The 21,932-nt window shown below is 37.5% G+C and overlaps 1 protein-coding gene across 1 annotated transcript in view; it reads left to right on the plus strand.

The window, feature by feature from the left end:
• Positions 1 to 21,932, plus strand: part of CNGB3 (cyclic nucleotide gated channel beta 3) — a 128,807-nt gene that overhangs the window by 64,603 nt on the left and 42,272 nt on the right. Inside the window, exons 8-10 of the mRNA XM_012809635.1 lie at positions 1,772 to 1,836; positions 2,616 to 2,738; positions 18,512 to 18,653. Coding sequence (XP_012665089.1) covers positions 1,772 to 1,836; positions 2,616 to 2,738; positions 18,512 to 18,653 — 330 coding nt within the window. The remainder of the gene's footprint in view (positions 1 to 1,771; positions 1,837 to 2,615; positions 2,739 to 18,511; positions 18,654 to 21,932) is intronic.

Genomic DNA, 21,932 nt, shown 5'->3' on the forward strand with positions numbered 1-21,932 from the left:
AGGCAGGATAACATAAGCTGCCAACCCTGATGGATTCTGACAACGACAGAATTGCTAAAACTTTATATTCATTATCTCACATATTCATCCCAACAACTTCATTTTAGAGATGAAGAAAATGGAATTCCCATGATGGAAATATCTGTCTAGACACACTGCAGACAAGTGGCAGTATCTCAACTCTGTCTCATCTCTGTCTGACTCAAATTCTTTACTATCATTAGACTGGTGGGAAAGGCTCAAGCTGAAAGGGCTTTTTTTCTTTCCCCTGATTTTTCAATGTTAAAAGCCCCCTTATCTCGTATTGCCATACATCCAAGACAACCCTAGAAACGTCTGGTTTAACCAAAGAATGTTTGTATAAATTGTATAAGGTTCCAAGTGGCCTAGTTGTCAGGCCCTCCCTCATCAAATTTCTACTCTTACGTGGAAGTTTCAGAGGTAACCAATTTTTAGAAAGACACAGGTTCCTATGAATTTGGGACTTTGTCTGACGTTATAATAAAAGCCTATAAAATACCATTCTCATACCCTACCTCTGTGTCCCTCACGTGTCCCAAAGCTCTCTATATCCAGTAGTTTTCCTAAAATATAGGAGATCCTGGCAGTCTACATTGATCTTTTTTTATAACCCCATAGTCCATTCATTTCACTTATTTATGAGACTGTCGTTTCAATGCACAATTCTCCAGCATAAATATTTATCATCTGTCTCCAAGTGAGAAAACAAATTAAGAATATAAATTTTCTCTTAAAAATCTTAAAGCTAAAATTAAAATCAGGAATTCTGGAAAAACAAATTGTGTATTTTTCTAATTAAGTAGTCGTATTATATAACTATTACATATACTGTTTTTTAATTCCAGAGGTTCTACTGCAATCATATCTACCCTGGGTTCACTTTTGAACTAAATGATCTCTCAGGTTCCTGCTATCTGTAAGATCCTACAATTCTAAACACATCAAATACATCAACTCACATATGTCCACTTTTCGGCACATGTCCCCTTATTTATTACCCCCATTTTACAGATTAGGAAACCAAGGTACAGAAGTTGTAAGAGGCTTTTCCGAGGTTATATAGTTAGGAAGCAGCAGAGATAGGACTGACATTTGGATTTTATGCTTTCACTGCCTGTAAACACAAAAGATGGAAAGTGTAGGTGAGCAGTAAGAGCTGAGATAAAAGTAGAAGCAAGCAGGGAAAAAAACCTTGAGGGAAATAGCAACATTTGGGTTAGATGCACATAAACCCACTGTATTATATCTTCGAATAATGTCAAGAACATCCAGCCAGTGTTGATTCAACTGGGCTTTAAATGTTGTTGAAACAGATACACATTTAATGCAATTTGCTTAAAAATGATGCTAGCATTCATACCTATTTATGACTTCAAGGCGTTATATTCTACTTTCATTTGTGTTTTGAGGAGAGTGTGATTTTAACTGTTGTGTGATAGAGTTCTATTATATGCTTTAAAAAGAAAGAGGAAAGAAATTTTTTAAACTTGATTTTCAATAAGCACGACAAATAAAACTATAACTGGAAGGTAGAAATAAAATAAAGCAAAAAGCTTTGTAAGTTAGGTGCCACACTACAAAATGTACCTCCCAGAGGAAAATATCACTAAACAAGGTCTAGTTATTTGAAAAGACACATGAATAAAATAATTCTCACTAACAAACACAACCTATTTCGTATAGTTTTATTTAAATAGATGTATCTAAGACTAATATACATTTGGGCTTCTTTTGCTTGTTTTCTATATAGTACACTTCGTTTTTTGAGTTTAATCATCACCTAGAGGCTGTGATGGACAGAGCATACATCTACAGGTCAGTATAACTCAGTATCCTGGGTGGAGGGGAAAAAGCAATGGTACATTTTAGATAGCATTTGGTAGGAACATGACCTCCCTGTTAAAGAAAAGGAGATAATTTCAGATTTCGGCTATATAAAACATAGGAGTTTGATCTAAAACAGATTTGCATTATTTTAAGAGAAATAAAAGTATGAAAATCATAACAGATTTTTAGAAGAGTATTAGACTAAAACATAGGACTTCCTACCTGCTTCAGTCAAGACAAGTACAAAAAAAAAACATGCTCTTTGGAGAGTTGCCTTTTTCTCTCTCATAACAATCCATCTCTAATCTCAATTTCATTCATTTGCTGATCTGAACATCACTTGCCCAGACACCTCCAGTCACAGTTCATCATAGTCACTTGGCCAGATACCTCCAGTGACAGTTCATCATAGCATAAAGTCCCACCAGCTTTTCAGAGAAGTTGAGTTAAATCAGCATGGCATATCTCATAGGACTCAAAATGGAGAGGTGACTTGTGAGGCATGTCTTTCACGGAGTTGACTCATACCATCTGTGAAAAGAAAGGAAGTTTTGGGTTTTTTTTCCACTCTGTCAGTCCCATTCAAGACACTGCAGTCAGGAAACACGCAGGGCCACCGTCACGTTCTATTGTACTAATGAGAGTTAACAGTTCACAAATCCAAAGCAAGGAACTTCAACAGAGTCTTTAAGGAAAAGAAAATGTTAAAATAGGCTGTATTCTAGAAACAACACGAACCCTCGTTTTGCCTCTATTCTTTCCAACAGAGTCTTCCGAACAACTGGATACTTGCTGTTTACTCTGCACATTAATGCCTGTATTTATTACTGGGCTTCAAACTATGAAGGAATTGGGACTACGAGATGGGTGTATAATGGTGAAGGAAATAAGTAAGTTCTCATTTTGAAAGAAACGTTTTCTGATTCTTCTTAACTTGCTGTTCAGTATATGAATTTTCTTAAGCCAATGTTTTTGAAACTATAGGACACAAACCCATTCATGGGCTATAAAACTTCTTTGGTAAGTCAGTACGTTTTTATTTGAAACAGGGTAGAGGAAAATCAAATAGAAAATATCAGAGTCTGTCTGATAGGGTGTGTGTATGTGCGCACGCGCTTAATCTGGTTTGGCCTATGAGATGCATTTCCTATACTGGATAATGATCAAAAAAGTTTGAAAGCCGCTACTTGAGACAAGAGAGCAGTAAGGTAACTTTTAATAACTCCGATGCTGATTGTTAGTAATGAACAATGTTAATCATTTAGAGGGCAGGTGCAGTGGCTAATTAGTTTACCACTGAAGGGTTTTATGGGTTTATGAGTCAGCTATAACCACTAACTCAATTAAACACTTAGAGAGTAACGAGGATCATAAATTAAACTTGACAATTAGGTATGCAAGTGTCCCAGGAATAAAAGAGATCATTTGAAAAATTTAGAGCAGTAGAAGCACAACTCAGTAATGGCAAGTGGGCTGTTTAATAGTGAAATTTCCTTTTGGTAAATACAAGGACTTGCCATTAAGTTGACTCCACTAACTTTCTGCTCCGATGAAATGACATTGAACATGTAATAAGGCAATGTCCTTACTGGGAAAAACAAGGTCCAGCATTACTTTGAAAAGCAACTCACTGCAGCCTTGGGATGGAGAGCAATTATAGGATAGAGCAAAAAGAGTGAAAATAACTTTCAAAATGACACACTACCTACAGTGAGTGGAATGTGTTTAAGGGCTAATCACCACACTTTTTGAACCGTTAACCAGAACTGATTTTAAAGAACTTAAGGCCAGAAGATCCACTGATTGGGACAGACACACATACACACACAAAATCAATTTCCAGAGAGTTTATAACCAAAGCTTTGATTTAATAATGCTCTTTAGAATATGAATTAAATGAGCATTTATATTTGTTATAATATAAGTGATTTGTATAAAAATTAGTAAGATACCAACTACAAAGGGTGCAAAAAAATGTACACACATTTTAAGAAAAGAAAGAACTGTATTAAAAATGTAATACTCAAGTCACATTTGACTTCTGTAATTAAAAGCAATGCAAGATAGCAAATGTTATTGGTATGTATTGAGTATTACAATTTTAATAGAGTTTTTTTCCTTTCTTAAAATGTATATACATTTTTTGGCATCCTCTGTATGTTAAATATGACTTAAAAGTCAGTATGTAATCTAGCACCTTTAGGCACCTGTGTCTGATGGCTGATTTTTGTCAAATTAGCAAAAGAAAAAATATATATATATATACACATATATATGCACACCACACACACACACATATACGCACATATATATATAGTTGCATCAGGATACTTTCCAGAGAAGATGGAGGAAGCTTCATTTCTCTTCACACCTGGTGCCGCTCTGCTGAGTTTCTAGGAATCATATCTTGTTCCCTGTGCCTAACATGGTGTTGTTAAGTATCTAACAGACAGTATGTGTTGGGTAGTTGATGGAGGCAGGAAGGAAGAGAGAGAGGGTGTAAGAATAGAAGGAAAGAAGAGCTAAATCCGCACTGGAATAAGAAATTGGAGCTTCAACCCATAAGAAACTTCAAGTGCGCTGGTGCTTTAGATTTCTAATTCCAGCTATCAGAAGTACTCCCTCTAGTATCTCAGGAATGGAAGAAAAAGTATCCAATGTACACAGCCCTACTTTGAAACTAATTCATAGCTTTTATAGGAATGTCCTAACCTTAGAATATGGGAAGGGGGTGGGAGAGGGGAGGTGAGGGGGGTCGCTGGGGGGAAGGAGGGTGATTGATGGGGTCACCTCTTTGGTTTATCTTACAAGGGTACAAGTGAATCTTTCTAAAAGCAGAGTATGAATGTCTTAATAACTAAGAAAATGACATGAAGGTTATGTTAACCAGTTTGATGAGAGTATTTCAAAATGTATATGAAAACAGCACACTGTACTGTTATGATGTACAGCACACTGTACTGTTATGATGGCATTAATGTACATAGTTTACTATAAGAAATAATTAGAAAAAAAAAGAAGTACTCCCTCTAAAATACAAGGTAAATCACCTGTTTTAGTTTTTGTTGTTAAGTTACATGTTGTAATTGGTTGTTATAAATAAATTTCTAGGTAAATACAATCACAACAGTTTTCGACGTTTGCCGAATTCTCCAGAACGTAAGAAACGTATCCAAAGGCTGACAAACAAAGTGTGCGCTAAGAGGGGAGCAGAGCACGGAGTGGGAGTGAGGGGCCAGCTAAAGAACAGAATAGGGAGGATACCTTCCTCATCAGTGGAAGAAAAGAAATAAGAAGATTAAAAAAGAAAGCTACCAATATAAAAAATATAGACAAGCATAAAGAAAGGCAGTTGTGTGGAGGAGTAAAGGAAAGGCAGGATGTGGAAAGTACAAAGTCAGGTGGTTAGAACAATTGAAAATATATCCCTGTGCTCAGTAATTAACAGGGACATTTCATAGCCTTGCCATCACACCAACGCACATTCTCTAAGGATGAACGTAATTACCCCATCATTTCTGCTCTGGTCATTTGAACAGAAATTCACACTCAAGAGCAAAATTCCGAGAATCCTGTTAACCGACTGTCAGGGACACAGGTTCCCATTCTGGCAAAGAAAATGCTTTTAAAAACAGCCTTTTGACTTATTTTTAAGATAATTTGCATATGGCAGTTACTAACACCCTGACATTTTCCTAACAGCTTTCAGACATCAACTTCTTCCATATTACCCTTTGACCGAGCAAGCCAAGTTTATGAAATAATTACATAAAGCCTTTTTTAGCTTAACCCCGCGAGGGTTCTGATGACCTGTGAATTGAAGGTTGTAGTGAAGGAGGCCACTGGATTTGTTAACTTTGCCCCAGGGTAGAATTAGGCAGCAGATTGTGTGGCGTAAGTGGAGCATTGTGAACACTTAAAACAAGAGCCAAGTTTATTATAATTCCATTAATTATCATCCAAACAACAACGTCTATTCATTTCAATCAAAGCCATTTTCATTTATATTGAGTGAACGGTATCCTTCCTTAGATTGTAAAATTTGACAAAGAATGCAAATGTTTAGCTCAAAGGGAGAACACAAATAAGAAGTTAAGCTGGCTCGGCGCCTATAGCTCAACCGGCTAAGGCGCCAGCCACGTACACCTAAGGTGGCGGGTTCGAATCCCCAGCCCGGACCCGCCAAACAACAATGACGGCTGCAACCAAAAAATAGCCGGGCGTTGTGGCGGGCGCCTGTAGTCCCAGCTACTTGGGAGGCGGAGGCAGGAGACTCGCTTGAGCCCAGGAGTTGGAGGTTGCTGTGAGCTGTAATGCCACGGCACGCTACCCAGGGGGAGAGCTTGAGGCTCTGTCTCAAAAAAAAAAAAAAAAAAAAAAAAAAAGAAGTTAAGCTTATATAATACTCAAAAATGTCCCTAAGGTACTTTTGTCCACATATACATCCCAATCTTATTTATTTTCTGATATAAATTTGCCAATGTGCACAAAACTCTTAACGAATCTATGGTCCCAAACCCTAATGCATCTTTTCCTTGAAGGAAGGGGAAAAGAAGGGAGCAAGTCTGTGGTAGGAATCATCGACTTTAGTCAGAATAGGGAAGGAATCAAAATTCCTATACCATAGTGCTAAGGAAATGCAGGCAATCTACCACCTTCATGTTACAGATGACAATGATGAGACCTAGATAGATGAAGATATTTGCGGGAGAATAAATTCCAGCTGTCTTTTATGAAATAATATTAATGATTGTGGAGAAATGTGTAACCACTGCAATTCTCGTTATGTTGAACCTTGTCCTTGTTTGCTTGCTATGTGCCTGTGACTGAGGTAAAATAAAACCTCGCAAGACATAACTTACATGTGTGGGAAACACGTAACAAAGACATCTCAAGATATGCAGAGGGAACAGGATGTCCAGGGCAGCAGCAGAAATTTCTGACTAGTGACACTACTGAGGCCTCTGTAACTGTAACAAAGTTGCAGTCACTTGCACAATGAGGAATAAGGCAGTGTCAGCAGTGACAGTTACGGCCATGTGCACAACAAATTAACCGCTTAGCTAAGCAGACATATCTAAGGCAGATACCAATAAGCCCAATAATCAGCAGATGTCAAAGCATGAATCTCCCATCCTATGATGCATCAATCCAGAAAAACGGTCCTGTCTGCCCATCGTGCACATCCTGCTGCACACTGTGACATTTTCGTAACTTTTTCCTCCTAATTTTTTCCTTATACTGCTCTGTTTGAATCTCAATAAATATCCATTGGAACCTGGAATCAGGGCCACACTTTGACAGCATCTGCCCCTCCCCAAGACCCTCAGCTGTATGGTTGTATTAACCCAAGCATCTGCATCTTTTCTCTGTGGTGTTCCCAGAAATGTAGAGGCTCCACCCCACTAGTTGTCTCCTCAGATATTTATTCAGGATCCCCTGAGGTCAGACACTGCTGAGAGAGAGAGCTCGCACACACATGAGCACAACACATATTAGTAAGTTCCTAGTATGCACTAGTAAGTCCACAAATACCTATCCCTATAGCACTTACATTCTAAGACATTGTCCCTCATCACCAGTGCTTCCAGTAATAAGTTTATAGAAACCCGGAACTAAGGCTTGGCGCCTATGGCTCAAGTGGCTAAGGCACCAGTCACATACACCTAAGGTGGCAGGTTCAAATCCAGCCCAGGCCCACCAAATAACAATGACAGCTGCAACCAAAAAAATAGCCAGGCATTGTAGCAGGCTCCTGTAGTCCCAGGTACTTGGGAGGCAGAGGTGGGAGACTAGCTTGAGCCCAGGAGTTGGAGGTTGCTGTGAGCTGTGATGCCACAGCACTCTACCCAGGGCAACAGCTTGAGGCTCTGTCTCAAAAAAAAAAAAAAAAGAAAAGAAAAGAAAAGAAACCCACAACTAAGAGGGATCGAGGGAGTTAAGAAGATCTGCACATAAAGATAAGTATAGAAAGTCACATGTCCCACTACCCATTCACCACAATGACTAACATTAAAGAGACTTAAATACCAAGCATTGGGATAACATGGGGCTACTAGAACATTTGTACATTGTTAGAGGGAATATAAAATAGTACGATCATTAGGGGAAAAGATGCAAAAGTTTCTTTTACAACTAAACATATACCTATCTTACAACTCAAGAATTCCAAGCCTAGGTATTTACTCAAGAGAAATGAAAATATTTCACCATAGAGTAATCCTTGTACATGAATATTAATAGATGCTCTATTCATTATAATCAAGCTGGGTGTGGTGGCACACACCTGTATCCAAGATACTCAGGAGGCTAAGACAAAAGGATCACTGGAGCCTGGATGTTTGAGGCTGCAGCAAGTATACACACTGTGATTTCATTTATGTGAAGTTCTAAAACAGGCAAAACCAGTCAATAGTAGAAAAAATTAGAACAGTGGTTGCCTCTGAACAGTGAGGGCAGGGATTGATGGGAAGGATTGACTGGGAAAAGGACTCAGAAAAGATTTTAGAGAGATACAATGTTCTATGTCAAGACAAGTCTTTTACACAAATATATACATTTGTCAAAAATTCATGAAATGATACAAAAATCAATAGCATCCCTATATGCTATAATGAACTATCTGAAAAGAAATTAAGTAAATGGTTCCATTTATAGTAGCATCCAAGAGAATAAAATACTAGGAATAAACCAAAGCTGAGCAAGACTTGTACATTGAAAATATAAAACACTGATCAAAAGAAATAAAGCAGACCCAAGTAAATAAAAAAAAAGCCATGTTTATGGATTAGAAGAATTAATATTGTTAAAATGTCAAACTACCCAAATATATAGATTCAGTATAATCCCTATCAAAATCCCAATGACATTTTCTACAGAAATAGGAAAAACATCCAAAAATTCATATTGAAACAGAAAAGACCCCAAATAGCTAAAACAATTTTGAACAAAAACACCAAGGCTAATAAAGGCATCATCTATTCTCACTTTCAAAATATATTATAAAGCTAACCAAAATAGTACGATATTGGCATAAAAAAAAAAAACATATGGTCCAATGAAACAGAATGGAGAACCTAGAAATAAACCAAAGCATAGATGGTCAACTGATAGTCAATAAGTGCCAAGAATACACAGTGGGAAAAGATGGTCTTTTCAATAAATGGTGTTGGGAAAAGTGGATGTACACACAGAAGGCAGGGAGGAAGATGGTGGACTAGAAACATCTCCCTGCTAGCCACTCACAGCAGGGCAAGGGAAAGAAAACTCCAGCCATCTCTGGCTGGGGGAACCTACATGGAGACATCACTCTGGGGGCACAGTGAAGCAGTGGTGGACCACGGGAGACAGAGAGGTCTGGAACTGAAGAAAACCAGCATCAAAGGTGGGGACATGGGAATAGGCGGCTGCTCACAAAGGACTGGGGACAAGACAAAGTTGTCCTGAGCTTGATTTAAGGCTAAACTTCTCACTGCAGCTATTTTGGAAGGTTTAAAGGAGTGGTGGGCTAGAATAGTGTCCAGCAACTGGATTTGAATACTGGGTGTGGTGGATCTACCATCAGTTTGGCTGCTAGCTGGGCCGCCATTAGGAAAGCCATGTGGGAGAAGCGGTCTGCTGTGTGTTAGTGCAGGGCCCAGCTCTGGAGAGCCTGCTGAGCTCAGGCATCCACTCTAGTGGTGAGCAAAGTGGCTCCCCCACCCACTGGGGATTGTTGTGGGGCACTGTGAGACTTGCCTCCTAAGGAATCTGGTGAGAGCTTCAAGACCCCAACTCTGTGGCGTCTAAATGCTGAGAAAACAACCAGGCCCTGACTGAGGACAACTAAGTCAGGAAGACGGCATCCAACATCCTCCTAGAGAGTGGTTTCCAGTACTCATTGTTCACAATAAAACTAGTGTGCGTTCTCTTCTGTCTCCCAACATAGCACCATCTAGAGTCCATATATATGTATAAATGTGCATAATTATGTATAAACATTATATATATATACATGCACACACACACATATATATGCACATTTATACACATATATGGGGGGTTTTGTTTGGGAGGATTATTGTTTCAATTTTTTGTTTGGTCGGTTGCATTTTTCACTTTTACTTTCTTCAATAGTAAGGGATCTTCATTTTCATTATGGTTTTTCAGCCCTTTTTACTCTTTCTTTTTAATTTATCTTCTTATTTTCCTCTTTTGGTAGAGTTTTTTTCCTTTCTCATCTTTTTCATACAAATTTTTCATACAACAGCTAAGATATCCCTTTTTTTCTTTATCTTACATACTTGTATTTTTAATTTTCTTTATCTATTCTTTTTTTTCTTTTCTCTGAGTCCTGGGGGGTCACCAGCAGTGGTCTGGCTAAGGTGTTAGGGCAGGTGTCTACCTCAAGGAGGCCACAAGCTCACAGTCCAGGGTATTCTTCCAGCCTTGGCCTTTGGAAAGGCAGTGTTGACAAGTCCCTACTGCAACATACTGCTGAATTTTTCTTTCTTTTTTTTTTATTTTTTTCTTTTCTTTCTCTTTTTATATTTGGAAGAGGTGGGGGTTTTGCCTTTGCCCAATCTGGTAAGGAGATCCTGGCACCAAGGGACCTTTCCAGCCCACCCCTGGAGTTGCAGGTGTGGCTATAGCACCCTGCCAAAAAACACCATTTCTCCTATTGCTCTCTTTCTCTCTCTTTGTCCTTCTCTCCTTTTCTCCAAATCTTTTCTTTCACTTCTCTTTTTTTGTTTTTTCTTTCTGACTTTCTTTTCCTTTTCTTTCTCTCTGTTCACTCTACACTTCTCTTCCTTTTGGCCTTATATCAAGAGGCCAATTCAACACCTAAGCTCTAAAATAACGTAATTTAAAGCAAAAGAGACAGCAAGAAGGAAAAAATAAGAGAAGGAAGTGAATAAGAAGAAAATACACATGAGGAGGAACCAACAGAAAAATTCCGACAATATGAAAAACCAAAACAGAGCAAACCGCGCCCACCAAGGGACCATGAGGCAGCTACTACAGAAGACTCCACCTATAAAGAATTAATGGAAATTACAGAAATGAAATTTTAAATATAAATGGTAAAGATAATAAAGGGTTTTGACAAGAAAGTCAGAAAACAGAACCAAATATGGATGAAAGACATGAAGAACATAGCAAGGACATGACAGAGTTTAAGGAATTGAAGAAGTCAACCAGGAAACTGAGAGATGTGATAGTATCAATGACAGATTAGACAATGAGAAGAAAGAATTTCAGAGCTAGAGGATAAGCTCTTGAGCTAACCCAGGTAGTTAAAGAGGCAGAAAAGAAGAGCATGGAAGAACTTTGCTCAGAGAATTGTGAGACTTCACAAAGCATTCAAACATATGAATTGTAGGGATCCCTGAAAGGGAAAAACATTCCAAAGGAATGGAAATCTTACTGAAAGATATCATAAATGAAAGTTTTTCAAGTTTCACTGAAGATTCTGAAACACTCCTTTTAGAGGAATATCGAACCCTGGATCATCTCAACACAAACAAAGCATCTCCAAGACACATTATAATAAACCTGTCTAAAGTCAAGACAAAAGAGAAAATTCTGCAAGGATTAAGCACCAACTTTCCTACAGGGGAAGATCTATCTGAGTGACAACAGACTTTTTAGCTTAAACTGTCCAAGCCAGAAGAGAATGGTCATCTACTTTTGGCCTTCTAAAACAAAATAATTTTCAGCCCATAATTCTGTATCCTGCTAAAGTAAGCTTTGAAACTGATAGGGAATTCAAATCTTTTACTGATATAAATATACACACACAAAAGAACAAAATTGGACCCTTATCTTACACCACACACAAATATTAACTCAAAATGGATTGAAGACTTAAACACAAGACCTGAAATTGTAAAATTACTCGAATAAAATGGGGGACAACTCCATGACATTGATCTGGGCAATAATTTTTTTTGATGTGATTCTAAAAGTACAGGAAATAAAAGCAAAAATAGATAGATGGGATTACATCAAACTAAAAAACTCCTGAACAACAAAGTAAATAAACAACAAAATAAATAACAACATACAGAATGGAAAAAAAATTGCAAACTATATATCTAATAATGAGTAAATATCCAAATATATAAGGAAGTCCTATAATTCAATAGCAAAATAAATAAATACCCCTATGTAAAAAATAGGCAAGAGACCTGAAAAAACATTTCTCAAAACAAGACATATAACAAATGAAAAGGTGCTCAACATCATTAATGCAAATTAAAACTACACTGAAATATCACCTTACACCTATTATTATGGCTACTACCAAGAAAACAAAAGATACAAAATAATGAGGAAGTGGAGAAAAAAGAACACTTGTATGTGATCAGTGGGAATATACATTCATAGAATCACTATGGAAAACAGTATGGAGGTTTCTCAAAAAATTAAAAATAGAACTACCATATGATACAGCAATCCCACTTCTGTGAATATATCCAAAGGAATTGAAATCGAGATCTCAAAGAGATACCTACATCCCCTTATTCATTGCAACATTATTCATAGTAGCCAAACATGAAAGCAACCTAAATGTATCTCAACTCATGAATGAATAAAGACAATATGGCATACATATATGTTAATATATACACATATAATGGAATATTATTAAGCCTTAAATAGGAAGGAAATCCTGCCATTTGCAACAAAATAAACAGAACTGAAAGACATTTTGCAGAGTAGAATTTTGCTGTAAGGGTCTCGCGGAGAATAAGCACGCTTATTGAAATTGTGTTTTAAATAAAGGTGACCGTCTGCTCGCTCAGGCAAAATGGCAAGCTTCTTTATTTGCAGTTGGCTTATATAGGGAATTTTGTACATACAAAAATGACCTCATTGATCCAATTAAACATCATGTGACTACCTTGTGCTTAGCTTCTGATAATCCACTCAACATACACCTTTTGATATAACCATATCAACATAACCCAATTTAACATGATTTAATGGAGAACATGTTGTTAGCCATAACTTCTTTGTTCTTATCTGATGAAGCCTGAGGCTAAGGGGGAAAGAGATGATTTGAATGTCTGTTCTAACTGACCATGCCATTTAGAAGCAGTTACTTCAAATCTTTAAGCAAAGCATACAGAAACTTCTTGGGCATACAGGAATTTGTGTGCAAACCTCTGTTCTCATGTAGGCCTTAAGTGGGGGGGGGGGGTTGCTGGAGCCTTTTATAAGGAATTCTCAGGCTGGACTTCTCAAGAGCCTTTCATGAGCCCAGGTTTCATCTGTGCCATTAGATACCTGTATGCACTGGGTAAATTCCTCTTCTCTTGAGGTCCCTAGCACATTTCCATTCCCAAACCCATCAGCAAGTGACCTTTGTCACACACCACAGATCAGGAAAGGTTACTGATGGGTATCTGGCCTGTTTTCCAAAGGGGTTTTTCATTGGCCTTATAAAGTCAACCTTAATTCCTTAACACAGTCTAGAAATGCTATTCCAGCCAAAGCTTTGGTCCTGTTAGGCCCGCAACTAATCTGGCCACATGGGATTCTGACTCAATTTCTCACAAGTATGCCTGCACAAAGCCTTTTCACTGCTCTCTCTCAAACAGCTTTTTTGGCCAGAGGCATATAGGCATTTCACCTATAGTAAAATAAAAAAGACATTGAAAGTTAAATACTGCATGATCTCACTCATACGTGGAATCTCATCAAATTTATACAAGGAGAGAGTAGGATTGTGGTTATGCCAGGCTAGAGAAAGGGAAAATAAGGAGGTATTAGTTGAGTACAAAGCTTCCACTGTGCAAAATGAATTAAGTCCTAAAAACCCACTGTATAGTGTAATGCCTATAGTTAGCAATATTGTACTTTTTAAAATTCATCAAATGGTACTACTTAAGATTAGTGCTTTTATTGTGTGTTCAAAACAAAACAAAAAATAACTCTAAACAAATATTGAACTCTAGTTAACATATATATTCTCAAGTATTGCTTTTAGGAGAGTGTCTGTCTATAAAAATTACTTTGAGGTCAGCTCGTGTTGCTCAGCAGGTAGGGCACTGGCCCCATATACTGAGGGTGGCAGGTTCAGTTCTGACCCTGGCCAAACTGTAATGAAAAAAATAGCCAGACCTTGTGGTGAGCGCCTGTAGTCCCAGCTACTTGGGAGGCTGAGGCAAGAGAATCGCCTAAGCCCAAGAGCTGAAGATTGCTGTGACTTCACAGCACTTTACAGAAGGCGAAAAAGTGAGACTGTCTCAAAAAAAAAAATTTACTTTGAAATGGATACAAAAAGTAAAATGGATTTATGAAAATAGAGGAATATGAGACAAAGCAGGAAGAGTAAATGTTACTGGTAGAATCTAAGTGGTGGCATTTGGATGATTAGTATAAATTTTTTTTTTTTTTTTTTTACTGTTGCCCAGGCTAGAGTACCATGCCCTTAGCCTAGCTTACAGCAACCTCAAACTCCTGGGTTCAAGCAATCCCCTTACCTCAGCCTCCTGAGTAACAGGGACTATAGGTACCAACCACAACACCTGGCTAATCTTTCAATTTTTAGTAGAGACAGGTTCTTGCTCTTGTTCAGGCTGGTCTCAAATTACAGGCATGTGCCACTGTACCCGGCCTAAAATTCTTTTAATTGTTCTGTTTGTTTGAAGTGTTTCATAATAAAATACTGGAGAAAATTACATGTCACGTTTATCTCATGGAAGACTTTCTATTTTCACATTAAATGTATGTTTTTATGGTTATGGCAAATTCTGCCTATCACTTTAACTTGTAGTATGGTAACGTATATTTAAGTTTGTATGAACATACATCATGTATTATATAGTTTATGTATCACATAGTTTATATATTAGATAGTTCATAGTTAGATGATTCATGAATTAAATCAGCCAGATAGAATCTCTGTGGAAGGATCTATCATGGGATGTAGATATTAGAGATGGACACACTTGACTAATTAAGCTAATCCTAGAAAATCAATAAGATGCCATCTAATTAAATTACAAATCTTACCTTTGGTTGTGCGTGTCTAGGTGTAAGACGTGACTGAGAAAAGAATCCTAAAATAAATCTCAAAGCATCAGAGCAGAAAACTTTCAATTAACATTGTAGGCTATTTAATATAGAAAAAAAATTATGCAAGGCTAACCCGTGAGAGTTGGAAAATCAATGCCAAGGTTTTACATTTGATTGTTATTTTTTAAACATTATAAGTAAGGAAATGAGAGAAAGTAATTCATATGTCTGTTCATGTTAACACTGCAAGAAACTTTGGAGTGACTTTGGAGGGGACAATATTCCTACACTTTTAATGGAGTCGACCAAGTCCCTCTCCACTCTTGGGTAGTGTCAGGTTTAATAAATGCCCTTAATTTAAAGAGACCCACAGGTCCAGGATCTGTGACCAAAATAAATCAGGTAACGGAAAATTATAAATTGGACTTTGAAAAGTCAAAATGCAATCCATAAAATTAATTCTATACTTCCTCAAGGTGGTTCTCTGTGACATCAAGTTCGGTATAATATTAGTAAGTCCAAGGAAGCCTGATAGAAAAAAATTACACAGTGGTAATATTTTTATTCTCTTGGCACACTGGTTTCAAACCCTACCAAAGAGTTAATTATTTTTTCTGTTCCTGTAACCACCAGGTTAAAAAAAAAAAAAAAAGAAAGTACCACGTCCTTCAAAAGGTATTGAACTTCAAAATAGGTAATTTCTTTCCAGATCTGTTTTAATTTGAATATTGACTTCTAATACAGTTTCTTTCTTTCTTTGCAAACCTCAACTTCTATTTGAATGTCTGAAAATCACTATTTTTATAAGAAAAAAGCCACACTTCTTTAAAAACTAATGCACAGTTACCCAGAGTGCTAATTTTATACATGGCACACCCAGAGAAGAAATAAAGACCCAACTAGGACAGAATTCTGTAAAGAAATGCTGCTTTTCTGTGTCTACTCCACATCCTGAAACAGCTAGTCAGGACCTACTAAACATAAAGCCTTTCTGTAACAATATCTAGTGTGTTCTTATGTACAGGACTTCTGTTTAAGGATTCAGTGGAAATGCCTAATCTAAATCATGCTATCAGAGCTACATGGAGTATACCAAATAGTATGTCTATGCACAAAAATTACAATATATATAAACACCATTTCTCCTCATCTTTCAATGGGGTTACTTCCTGATAAACCCATCATAAGTTGAAACTACCTTAAGTCAAAACTGCATTTAATACTGGGGTCCCCAGCTCCCAACCCCCAGTACTGGTTCAGGGCCTGTTGGGAATCAGACCAGAGAGCAAAAGGTGAATGACAGGCAAGCCAGTGAAGCTTCACCTGTATTTACGGGCACTTCCCATCCCTCGCATCTCTGCCTGAGCTCTCGCTCTTGTCAGATCAGCAGAGGCATTTGACTCTCATAAGAGCATGAACCCTACTGTAGATTGTACATTGAGGAATCTAGGTTGTGCACTCCTTATGAGAATCTAATGCCTGATGATCAGAGGTGGAGCTGAGGACATAAGCAACACACTTTGGGTGTGACTGTCTCACATTACCCCCCGATGGGACTGTCAAGTTGCAGGAAAATAAGCTCAGGGCTCTGACTGATACTGCATGCTGGTGAGCTGTATAATTATTTTATTATATATTGCAATGTAATAATAATAGAAATAAAATGCACAGTAAATATAAAACACTTGAACCATCCTGAAACCATCCCCATCCCCACCCCCGGTCTGTGGAAAAAGTTGTGTTCTATGAAACCAATCCCTGTACCAAATAGGTTAGGACTCACTCATTTACTACACCTACCCCACTGAATAGCTTAGTGTAGCCTTGCCTTCAACATATTCGGTACACTTACATTAGCCTACAGTTGGGTAAATTGTCTAACACAGGGCCTATTTTATAATACACAAAGTGTTGAATGGCTCATGCAATTTACTAGATACTACACTGAAACTAAAGAATGACTGTGTAGGTATCCTAAGTATGCTTTCTATTGACTACACATTGATTTTGCACCATTATAAAATCAAACCATAATAAGTCAGGGACTATCTGTATATATGCAATGGGGTTATAATACTAACTTCCATTCCCACCTTATTTTCAAACCCTTAGCCAAATGCAGCTAAGAGAATATTACATATTCTGTCCTAATCTTTATCATATTCTTTTCTCTTCCTCTTCCTATCTGCACTATAATGACCTCTGCCTCTTCATTTGCAATTACTCAATTTAAGTGCAGAATCTTTATATTTCTGAGCATATGTGGTTTTCTTTTTTGGTTTTGGGTTTGGTTTGGGTTTTTTTTTTTTTTTGTCTCTTTTTTTGAGACAGAGTCCCAATTTGCCACCCTTAGTAGAGTGTCATGGGACCATAGTTCACAGCAACCTTAAACTCATGGGTTCAAGCAATCCTCTTGCCTCAGCCTCCCAAGTAGCTGGGACTACAGGTGCTATTTTCAGAGATGGAGACTCACTCTTGCTCAGGCTGGTCTCAAACTCCTGAGCTCAGGCAATCAACCCACCTCAGTCTCCCAGAGTGCTAGGATTACAAGAATGAGCCACCACTTCCAGCTGTGGTTTTCTTTAATACTAAATTTCTAGAAAAGTTATTCATTGTACTCAGCAGTAATTTTCCTATTAAGATGGAGCTCAGTTTTCTGTCTCTTCTATGGTTTATATATCTAATAATAAAGTGTGGGTGAAAAAAAATGGAGGAGATATTTATCTGTTTTGTTTTCTATTATTAAAAACAATAGAATCTAAACTATAAAAGCCTCTCCTATCTGCATAAATATACTTAATCTCTATAATAATCCCACAACTCACTAGTGAGGTTTAAAGATGGCCTTAAACTGTCTAGCTGTTCCTCAAATTGAGAAGTAAATTCAAATTTCTGTTCCCTTGAATGTGGGCTAGCCTTAGTGACTCACTTGACAAATTAATGTGTCAAATAGAACTCTAAGATACTATAGGACTTCTGATTTATGGGAAATCTTGCAGCTATTGCCTCGGCTACTACTGCTCTGGGAAAACTGGTCCCATGTAAGAAATTTGTCTACTGTGCCTTGAAACTGCCATTCTGTGAGGAAGCCCAAGCTAGTAAAACCAAGAGGTTGAATGAAAAGAGAGAAATACCCAGCTAGCTCCAGCCTAGCCGAGACTCACGTATGTGAGGTAAGAAGCAACCTTGGACATTCCAAAAAGACATAATGCAAAGAAGAACAGAGGAACCTGGCCAACATTCAGGATCAAGGTCCCAGCCTTTTGGCCTCAATCAAGTCTTCTCAGATTGAAAGCCGTTCAAGTCACTCTAGTTGGGGGTCCAGTCATCGTGGAATACAAATGAGTCATCTCTGCTAGGCCTTGTGCAAAATTCTACCCATGAAACTATCAACCTAGGGAAAATGGTGATTGTTTTATACCAGTAAATTTTGGGATAAGCTACTAAACACCCTCCTTAGGTTTAATTGACTCGTTGTTTCACAATGCTTAGTAAGAAGTTTGCATTAGTACATGTGGTATCTGCCAGTGATGTCTACAGAAAGGAGATCTGGATTAGGAGGAAATGCATTATAGTTTTGTAGTACCCTATGCTCCCAACCATAGTGGCATTTTAGTGATACAGAAAAAAGCAAAATGTGTATCTGCTTTTTTCACAGGTATCTGAGATGTTATTATTGGGCAGTTCGAAGTTTAATTACCATTGGGGGGCTTCCAGAACCTCAAACTTTATTCGAAATTGTTTTTCAACTCATAAATTTTTTTTCTGGAGTTTTTGTGTTCTCCAGCTTAATTGGTCAGGTAAGTTGAGTGTGACTTCTTAAATACATAGTGCTGTCATTTTTGAAAGGCTAACAAGTCTTTATAAACTTTATGGGAAAAAAAATTTTAATCTGTCTTGTTCTTTTTTTTTTTTAACTTTCATCTATTTTAATGAGTCGAAGGAGGGTGTTATTGGGACAATAGTGCTTTTCCATTTTTAAACCATTAAATCTATCAAAAGACTTGTCAGCAAAGAGCATTAGTTTGAACTCTCAGAGAAAGTTGTTTCTAAGTTAACTTCTTACTTAGAGGTTCCTGAAAACCATTAAAAGCTCTCATTTTCTTAAACTTCAAACATTGTCATAAAATCACTGGGTAAAAAATCAACCTTAGAGGTCATTTAATCAGAGACTATGAAATGCCATCTAAAGTAATTAACAAATCATTGTTTCACAGAGGCTTCGTATAGCATCTCCCTGTACTTGTTCTTCAGAAAATCAATGCAGTGAGAAAATAAAGCCAAAACATACATAATTATATTAAAGGTAGTTGCCATGGGAGAACTTTCTACAAGGGAGAAAGCCCAAATTCTTTGTGAATTCCCAGATTGACAAGAAATAAAACATTTGACAGCATAGCAACTTTAGAAGTTATGCTTCCTTGGAAGGAACTTTACATACTACATGCTAGAGAACAAAAAGTAAATAAATTAAGCCGTGCTGTTAGGTCCATCTGGAAGTGGATGCTCCCTGGTCCCTTGGCCCCCAGTATCAACAATGAGTCCTGGTGCTGAGTCAAGCTGATGACTAAGTGATCTGTGAAACAATTTTGTAAGGGCGGCACCTGTGGTTCAAAGGAGTAGGGCACCAACCCCATATGCCGGAGGTGGTGGGTTCAAACCCAGCCCCAGCCAAAAAAAACCTGCAAAAAATCAATAAATAAGCAATTTGGTACCAGTAGTTTATCCCATAAAAGAAGGAATGAAAGTAAAGAAGGAAGTTACACAAAGTGAAAATATGTTCCAGGGAGGAAGGAAGGATTCAGTCTCCGGGAGTGGGGAAAAATCTGGAATCTCACACAGGGTGCCTTTTATAGCTCACTAGTTTGTCTCACATTTCTGGCGGGATTGGGTGTTGTTTCCTGCCTTTGGGGTGAATGACAGGTTGGGGTTATATAACAGGTCACATCACAGGTTTAACTATAGGGTAATGAGCTCTCAGCCAATCACAGGTCACTAGGAATTTTTTACTGTGTGTGTTCCCACCAGGGAACAGTTCCTAGCTACAGTTCATTTCCCACACTCTGCCCTTAGCCATTTCTTGCCACCTGTTTACCCTCCACCAGACCTAACAATGTTGACACATTTGTCCCAGGTGAAGGGTTAGGTTAAACCATGAAATGGTTATTACCACTAGAAAAATTATGGGTTCCCACTCACTGACTTTTTTTATATAAAGTATGAATAAAACTCATTCTTCAACAAAACGTAACAATAAAAACTATTGTTTATGATACTTGAAGCTATTCCCACATCATCAAAATCCAAACACTACATTCATGAATATCGTCTGCTATACATAGCAAGCACCAGAGTAGTTTGAAAGCTCTCTATTAGTTTAGAAAAAACCTTCTAGGAAGTTCCATGGAGGAGGGTGTATTTGAAACATCTTTAAAAACCAGGGAGGATTCAGTAGCTCAATTAATTCAAAACTATGTGAAAAGATGGTAATGACAAAACATAAGACGTGTCTGAGAAAATGAAAAGAGTTCCAGAATGACCAGAGCGAAGGACATGTGTCAATAAGAGATGTATGTGAGGAGAAGATATTGTAAGGACTCGGAATGTTAAATTAAAGATATTGAACTTTATCATGAAGGCAACAGAAAGTCAGCCAGAGAAGGATTTTGAACAAAGAGATTCAAGGAAGATTAAGCAAAATATAATGAATTAGAAGGAATGATACTATTTTAAAATATAGCCTTTACTATTACTTAGGTATGGTAAAGCCAATAGATCAAGAGACAATTACCAATGCAAAGGTAGTTTCTTATACTCACAGATTCCCAAGAAGAGGCCGTACATACCGCTGGGGATGGAGTTGGGGGGAGAGTTACACAGGAAACTCTAGGGGAGGAACATACCAGGCAGGGTATCCAGGTTCAGGGTTGTCTGGTTTGAATAATTTCAGCAGGCTCTGGAACATAGGGGCTGTCACTAATTGTCTGGAGCTGGCAGTGGGAATTGAGATTGTTAAAAAATATTTGGAAGAGCCACTGAGAAGCAAAAGTTAGAGACTCAAAAAGATGTATACAGTTGGACTATCGGCAGAGCTCCTCAAAAGACACTTTCTATAAGTAGAAGAACCTGCAGAGTGTCCCAAAGTCTCCCACAAAGACATCACACAGAAAGAAAATGGGAATCATAGTTAAAGGTACTTTTATTTATAGTTAAAGGTACTTTTATCATTTCAAAATTTTACAAAATATTTGTAAAATGTTCTCTATGTTTTGGCCACCTCTTTGTAAAATTTTGCAATGAATATTTTGTAAATAAAGATACATTTAGCTACAATTTCCCATTTTCCCTATGTACATATGGCAAGTATACAGACAGCTTTGGGGACACCCTATATTGCCTCTAAAAATGGAAACTAAAGAAGGCTCAGAATAAAAGCTCCATTTAAATAACTAAGTAAATGAGGTGGGCGTATATTAACCAGTATGATGTAAGCATTCCAAATTGTATATGAAATCAGCACATTGTACCTCATAAATATAGATTAAAATGTTCATTGTACCCCATTAATGTATACATGATCTGCCTCTTTATGATTTAATTTAAAAAAGAATTAAATTTAAAAGAAAAGCAATTTGAACTAGACCTCAAAAATGAGTAGTTTTTCCATAAGCAGAAAAGCTCCAGCAGCTACTAGAATGAATGAATGAAGTCTTATGAGTGTGAAAGTGAGGCCCTGGTTTTCCTCCCTATTATAAACCCACAGTCAAAGCAAATTTACAGCCACTTGCTTCCCTCTATGTGAGAGGAAGCATCGAGCTATATATCTTTTTTGTGCTGAGACCTTAAAGATCAGCTTTTAACCTAGAGTGGGTTTTTATGGCTGAGTTATAAACATCCAAGAACTAAAACCTGACAGTTTCTTAAGAATTGTCACAGCAGTAGATGATGCTTCAGTAATTTCAGCACATTTCAACTTCTGCTGAATACTGTGCCTTAAGCATGATGAAATTTGATTTTATCTGTCTAAACAACACAAAGGGAAGTACAGAGGTTGCAATTTCATGATGAATTGAGTCTAT

The sequence above is a fragment of the Otolemur garnettii genome, unplaced genomic scaffold, assembly GCF_000181295.1.
Source record: "Otolemur garnettii isolate 467f Iridium unplaced genomic scaffold, OtoGar3 scaffold00004, whole genome shotgun sequence".
Classification (NCBI taxonomy): Eukaryota; Metazoa; Chordata; class Mammalia; order Primates; family Galagidae; genus Otolemur; species Otolemur garnettii.